The following is a 7500-nucleotide window of genomic DNA, read 5'->3' on the forward strand; positions in this document are numbered from 1 at the left end:
AGCATCTTTACAGGATACTAGACCATAATACTCCCAATGAGCAAACCCAGGGTGACAGTGGCTCAGAAAAACTCCCGTGGACTGAGACAGAAAGAAACTTTGGTACCAACCTCCATGAATACAAACATCAGTATCAATACACACTTCAACGATAACAGTAACACCCCTGTCTTTGGATGGATACAGATGCAGAAGGCACAACAGAGGAAACAGCACGGTGATGTGCGTGATTAGTTGTCTCACCTCTAACACCCTTAAGACTGAGAAAAATTACTCTGTCTTTTCAGAAATTAACAGGAGGAAATTACAAGTCTTCCAACTTTTGATATCCTTTAAGCTGTTTTCTGGGCTTGACTGGTATATGCAGTTGTCTGTCAGCAGCATAACAATAGAAGTTTGTTGTCTGTTTGCATGTAATGTTACCAAGAGGCAGCATATACAATGAGAAACGCGGTGGCCAAAGCACTGAGCCTTGAGGAACACCATATTTTACTTTATGGTGCTCAGAGAACTCACCATCTATATAAACAAATTGGTACCAGTCAGTCAGACAGGATGTAAACCAGGAGGGTGCCTGTTCACTTACGCCAGCAGGGATTACACCAACAACACTGTTAAAAAAAAAACAACAACAAAAACAGACTCTGACTTATAGTCGGCGTAGTACGTATGGTCTTGATTTTCAGTTCTCTTAATAAAAGTGGGTGTCATCAAAAACACATGATCATATAATCGTCCTGACTGATCGCTCTGACTCTGGATATCTGGATGACACCACATCGCATTTCCTCCACGTTGCCATGGCATTTACCATAATCCCCACCCAGAACTTAAATGAAGTGTAAACTTTCCCATGGTTGAAGTAAATGCCCCACTGCAGACACAGTCTGGCCTGAAAAGACACAGGGAACGTAAACTATATGTTTGTTTTAAAGGCTTGTGTTAAAGGACGTTTCCACAATATGCCCCAAAATAACTCAGACACAAACAGATCCAGATCTGGTGAGTCTGAGTCGTACAGTATGCGTGACGCCGTATTGCTACAATTGGGACCAAAGGTCTGAACTCTAACACACTTACTAAATGTTGACTGGATTTGTAAACAGGCTGTCACACACTGTTAAAATATAATTGAAGACTTCAGAAAAAGATTACAGACCAAGCCTCTCACAAACAGCTCAGAGCTTTGGCCCACAATCTACTGACATAACACACAGACACTGAACACACACAGGTTCAGCTCTCTGTCTGTCTGTCTGTCTGTATATCTACTGACATAACACACAGACACTGAACACACACAGGTTCAGTTCTCTGTCTGTCTGTCTGCATATCTACTTACATAACACACAGACACTGAACACACACAGGTTCAGCTTTCTGTCTGTCTGTCTGCATATCTACTTACATAACACACAGACACTGAACACACACAGGTCCAGCTCTTTGTCTGTCTGTCTGTCTGTATATCTACTGACATAACACACAGAGACTGAACACACACAGGTCCAGCTCTCTGTCTGTCTGTCTGTCCGTCGCTCCACTCTGCTCTGAGGCAGAGGCTGACTTGGGCATTCAGAGGGAGAGTGTGGAGCTGTGTAGATAGAGCTGAGAGTTGGAGATGTGAGGCCATGTGCCAGACAGGGGAAATGCCAGGCCGGATATTTAAGGCCTCTGTGTTTTTCACCGACACTCTCCCAGAAAGACACACCAAACAGCTGTGTGTGTGTGTTTGTGTGTGTGTTTGTGTGTGTGTGTGTGTGTGTGTGAATGTATATGCATGTGCGTGTGTGTGCGAGTGTGTATGTGTATGTAAGTGTGTGGATCTGTGTGTGAGTGTATATGCATGTCTGCATGTGTGTTTGTGTGTGTGTGTGTATGTATACATTTGTGTATGTGTGTGTGTGTGTGTGTGAACACAATAAACAGGCTGGTGGTTGACGGCTGAGTCACATCTGGATGTGTAATTCCATTTTGAACAGGCATGTAATTTAGATACCTCATGTCAAAGAACAATCTGGCCTCACTCCAAAAAGGGCAGATTTACAGTACACACACACACACACATACATAAATGCACACAGACACACACCCACCCACCCACACACACACACACACACACACACACACACACACACAAAATCATGAAGTCATATCCGTGTTGACAGACCTGATTTGTAGAATGGGCCTCTGTGTGAATGCTGCTTTCAGCATCAGGTATTTGTGTTTAAATGATCTCTCTCTCTCTCTCTCTCTCTCTCTCCCTCTCTGTTTGATTCCTCTTTTTCCACCTTCTTTTACTGTACCGCTCTTCTCCTCTCTTCAGGCCCCGCCCTCATGTTTACATTCTTCAGACCATATTTGGAAAGCTCAAGGTCTGGTGTGTGTGTATGTCTGCATGTGTGTGCGAGTGCGTGTGTGTGTGTATGTCTGCATATGTGTGTGTGTGTATGTGTGTGTGCGTGTATGTCTGCATATGTGTGTGTGTGTGTGTGTGTGTGTGTGTGTGTTTTGTGTGTAGTGCAAACTCGTGTGCTCAGAAGTGTTGGCTGCTTTGAGAGGGATAATGTTACTGTAGCCGAGATCCTCCAGTCCATCAGCGGAGGCACCTAACAGGGTTACCTGTGTTTGTAGGTAGAGGGAGGGAGAGAGAGAGAGAGAGAGGGAGAGAGAAAGAGAGGGAGGGAGGGAGATAGAGAGAGAGAGAGAGAGAGAGAGAGAGAGAGAGAGAAAGAGAGTGAGCAGAACACAGAGTGAGAAGCGCGTAAAGGAAAAAAGGAAAGAGGGCAACAGAGAGAGGGAGTAAAAGGAGGAGGGGACAGAGAGAGAGAGAGAGAGAGAGAGAGAGAGAGAGAGACACACACCAAGGGGAGCTGTTATCACCTTATGGGAAAGAATGTAGACTGCCTGTTCACTCAGAGAGAGAGAGAGAGAGAGAGAGAGAGAGCGTAACAGAAGGAGAGGGAGAGAAAGTGTGTGTGTGTTAAAGGAAGGAATAGAAAGAGAGAAAGAGATAAAGAATGGACACAAACAGTGCAGTCACCAGGAGGATAACATGGTGAGAACTTAATTACTCTCTCTTTCTCTCTCTCTCTCTTTCCTTCTCTCCTTCTCTCCCTCTCTCTCTCTCTCTCCCTCTGTCTCTCTCTCGTACTAGGAGTTGTTGTTTTTGTTCTCTTCACTGATGTTTAAAGGTGAACGGAGTGAAAAGGGTTGGGTTTTTTCTCTGCGGGGCTGTAATGAGCTGAAGTTCTGTGGAATGAATGGAAAGTCGAAATACTGACTGAGAGCAGGCTGACGGAGGAATACGCGACTCCCTTTTATTGGTTTGTTTTGATCCGTCCTCGTATATGAGGGCTTGACGTGAAACCATTCCAGTTTTTCAGCTCTGCTGGTCTGTTAGGGGTTGTACTGGTTGAGGGTCGAGCGGGTTGGTGAGGGGGTTATGAAGAGATGAAGTTGTGGTGAGTGTGGTTGTTGGTGATGTTTTTGGAGTGGTTGTTGTGTTGCACTGTGATTGTGTGGTGTTGTGTTGTTAGGGTCTTTTTACGGTTTAAGGCCATGATGTTTCATGCCTGCTGATCTATATCAGGACTAACATGCTGCTGTGTTTCTGGTCAAGGTTGATTTGGCCAAGTTTCAGTTTGTGTGAATTTTGTGAGGATGTTTTTCTCTTATAGTTAGAGGAAAAGGGGGATGGGTTTTGAACTGGGGCTTTGTGTGTGTGTATGTGTGTGTGTGTGTGTGTGTGTGTGTTGGGGGGGGGGGGTCAGACCAGCTGTGGGATTGTATCATAGTTGGTATTTGGAATTTCAGCCTCCTGAGAGAAAAGAGGCTATGCATTACTGCTTTACTGAATCCTGTGTGTGTGTGTGTGTCTGTGTGTGTGTGTCTGTGTGTGTGAGTGTGTATGTGTGTATGTATGTGTGTGTGTGAAGGAGAGAGAGAAAAAGAGAGAGAGACAGACTATGTTTCGTCTGTAGAACAGCGCGTCTGTATTGTACGTGGTGGGTGAAGTGGTGTTAAGTTAGACTGACGACAGTGGGTGATCACTGTGTGTGTGCCCACAGGAAAATGAAGAGATCTGTAGGATCAAGATTAAATTAGAGGCCGAGCCAGATGCCTTTGACCTACTCTGTGTGTGTGTGTGTGCGTGTGTGTGTGAGAAGTCTTCTTCTCTCTCCATCTGGTTTGTGTGACATGGTTTGGAGTTGCGTTGCTGTTCTGTGTTTCAGGTTAGGCCTCTGTAGACTCATGGTCACTGGTGCACACATAAGTGAGTATAGGGAGAGATCCAAACAAACTGCTTATCTGCCCACTGTATGAAAGCACAGGACACAGTGGACAGTACCAGTACCAGTACCAGTACCAGTACTGAGCAAACACAGAACACTGACACTCCTCTCATTATGTTTCCATCACTGGTGTTGACTCTTTAATCAACAGTAAGGATAAGGGCTTTGGAGAGACAGACAGATAGAGAGAGAGAGAGACAGAGAGGGGCAGAGAGAGAGAGAAACACAGTCAGAGAGACAGACAGATAGAGAGAGAGAGAGACAGAGAGGGGCAGAGAGAGAGAGAAACACAGTCAGAGAGACAGACAGATGGAGAGAGAGAGAGACAGAGAGGGGCAGAGAGAGAGAGAAACACAGTCAGAGAGACAGACAGATGGAGAGAGGGGCAGAGAGACAGGTGGAGGGTCACAGAGAGAGAGACAGACAGACAGGCAGAGAGAGACTTGGACTCATTCATTTTGGTAGTGGACAGAGAGTCTGGGTGAGCACCTGTTAATGTCTTAATGAGACTTTTTTATGGATGGTCTCTGTTTTAGCCCTTAGCTTTTTTGTTGACGAGACCCTGACAAAACTATAGATTATCATTTGATTGTGTGTGTGTGTGTGTGTGTGTGAGTGTGTGTGTGTGAGTGTGTGTGTGTATTTGTGTCCTTAGTGAGTGAGTGAGTGTGTGTGTGTGTGTGTGTGTGTGTGTGCGCGCAGGGCCTGCATATGTAATGCTGCAGGTGGTTTCATAATAAACACGTGTGTGTGTGTGTGTGTGTGTGTGTGTGTGTGTGTGTGTGTTATCAGGCTGGATCAGTCCTGTCTGGATGCATGCGTGCGCAGGGCTCTGTGTGTGGGAGGAGAGTGTGTGAGAGACTATGCATGTGTGGTGGGTGTTTATTTGTGTATGTGTGTGTGCGCGCGCATGTGTGTGTAAGTGTTTATCAGTGCGTGTGTGTGTGTGTGTGTGTGTGTTATCAGGTACAATCGATGTGTGATTCGGCCTGAGCTGCCATGGTTAACTACACATGAGTGACAATGAAAAACAATGTAGATTATGTCTGTCTGGGGTCTGTGTGTGTGTGTGTTTGTGTGTTTGTGTGTGTGCATGTGTGCGTGTGAGTGAGTGTGTGTGTGTGTGTGTGTGTACGGTGACTAAATTGTCTACTATTTATCATGACTGTGTTGACATTATGTGTCTAGACCCACAGCAGTAAGGCATAGCCCATTTACAGGGCTGGGGGCGGGTAGCAGTGGGGTCTCAGGACCGTCTGTTCCCTACCTCTGCGTCTCCGTGGTAACTGACTCATATTTTCCTGTCTCCTCCCCCTCAGTTCAGCATGACCAAAGCCCCACCCATGTCCCACTGAACGCTGAGCAGCCACGTTTGACGCAGCTGTCAGTCACAACAAGCTCCGCCTCTGTCGTCCATGATCCAGTCACCACCAAGCCCTGGTCAGAACACTGCATCCGCTCTGTGAGCAGCGCCTCTGGCTTCTCCAGCACCCCTCAGTGGGAGGAGGGGCAAAAGACCCTGCTCCAGACAGGGGACAGCTTGGTCCAGTCACACAGGCCACGTCCTTTGGATCAGCTGGATAGAGATCTTCCTCCATTGGAGGGCACAATGACTGAACTGACTGTAGCCAATCAAAACGTAGAACAGGAGACAGAAGAGGGGTCCCAACATTCTGACACCACCCATGGCCATGTAATTTGTAATAATCATGTCAATGGTGAAGCCACGCCCACAGAGCAGAAAACTGAAGTTTTGGATAAAGAGGTTGCCATGACGTCAAACTCCAAAGACACGCCTTCAGCGCGGAATTTGCCTGCTTCACTGTCATTGGATGGCAGTGGGAGCCATCAAAATTGTAGCCAATCAGAGGACCCTGGGAGGTGTTATGCCGCTAGCGAAACCTCCGGTCAAGAGGTAACATTAACCAGTGTGCACACGTACAGAACAGTGACGAGGACATATAAGACAGACACACCAGTAAGCCAAGAGCGGCCTGACCCAGCCCATTCCAACATCTACCACACCCCTGAGAGGCTAGGACAGAGAAATGAGGCGGTGCTACACGGCCACAGCGTTACACAACTAACCAATCAGGTTCCGCAGCTGGAGTCAGAGGCAGAAAAAGAGGAGGAGCTTGCTTCCCTGGCCTCGGATATTGATCAGTCGATCGAGCAACTGAATCAGCTGATTTTGGATTTGGATCCTGAATTTGAACCAGTCCCCACACGCGCACGAGGTCACATGACCCGCTCTGCATCGCTCCAGACCAATGGAATTCACTGTGTGGATGGACAGAGAAACACTGCCCAGTCAGGTAAGGGCACTACTCCTTTCATGTCCAAAAAGTTGAGAGAGTTTTAAAAAATTGTCTGTTTACTTGACTTTGATGCTTTTCTTGGATGGAACATGGAAAACTGTTCAACATTAGAGAAGAGAGAAATTTTGTTTTTAAACACACCCACACCCACACAGTTATACAGTGGCCTTCTGTATGTAGCCTCTGACAGCACCAGCTAAGGAAAATGAAGCCCTGTCAACGTTTCACCTTTTTATCCGTGTGTGTGTGTCTGTGCATGTGTGTGTGTGCCTGTGCATGTGTGTGTGTGAGTGTGTGTGTGTGCGTGTGTTTGCGTGTGCGCGTGTGCGTGTGTTTGCGTTTGTGTAAACATTCTGCTCTCACCCTGAGTGTTTGTAGAGTGCCTCTATGACTGTTCTGTGACTGCTCTTTGTTTAAACATGATATAACCGTATCAGTGTAGGAGAAGGTTTCTCCTGCCCTGCACACCTGTGTCATACAGACAGTCTGCTGATCTCAGAGACCACAGAACAGCCGCAGAAAAGTCTAACAGCTCCTGCTGTGTAAGACACACACACACACACGCACACACACACACACACACACACACAGAGGGACTTAATCTACTGCTTCTCAAATCAAACCCTCGGCTGTTACTCAACACCGCCACACATGTCGCCTTGGTCACTTGATTTAGTTGTTCTGTTGTTAGGTATAGGTGTACTGTTGTTAGGTCTACGAGTTCCGTTGCTAAGGTTAGTTGTTCTGTTGTTAGGTCTAGGAGTTCTGTTGTTAAGGTTAGTTGTTCTGTTGTTAGGTCTAGGTGTATTGTTGTTAAGGTTAGTTGTTCTGTTGTTAAGGTTATGTGTACTGTTGTAAGGTCTAGGAGTACTGTTGTTAAGGTTAGT

The 7500-nt window shown here is 46.4% G+C and overlaps 1 protein-coding gene across 1 annotated transcript in view; it reads left to right on the forward strand.

The window, feature by feature from the left end:
* tns3.2 (tensin 3, tandem duplicate 2) overlaps nt 1-7500 on the forward strand; it is a 36879-nt gene that overhangs the window by 8408 nt on the left and 20971 nt on the right. The window contains exon 13 of the mRNA XM_030770751.1: nt 5615-6610. Coding sequence (XP_030626611.1) covers nt 5615-6610 — 996 coding nt within the window. The remainder of the gene's footprint in view (nt 1-5614; nt 6611-7500) is intronic.

Source organism: Chanos chanos, chromosome 4 (genome assembly GCF_902362185.1).
Source record: "Chanos chanos chromosome 4, fChaCha1.1, whole genome shotgun sequence".
NCBI classification, from domain to species: Eukaryota; Metazoa; Chordata; class Actinopteri; order Gonorynchiformes; family Chanidae; genus Chanos; species Chanos chanos.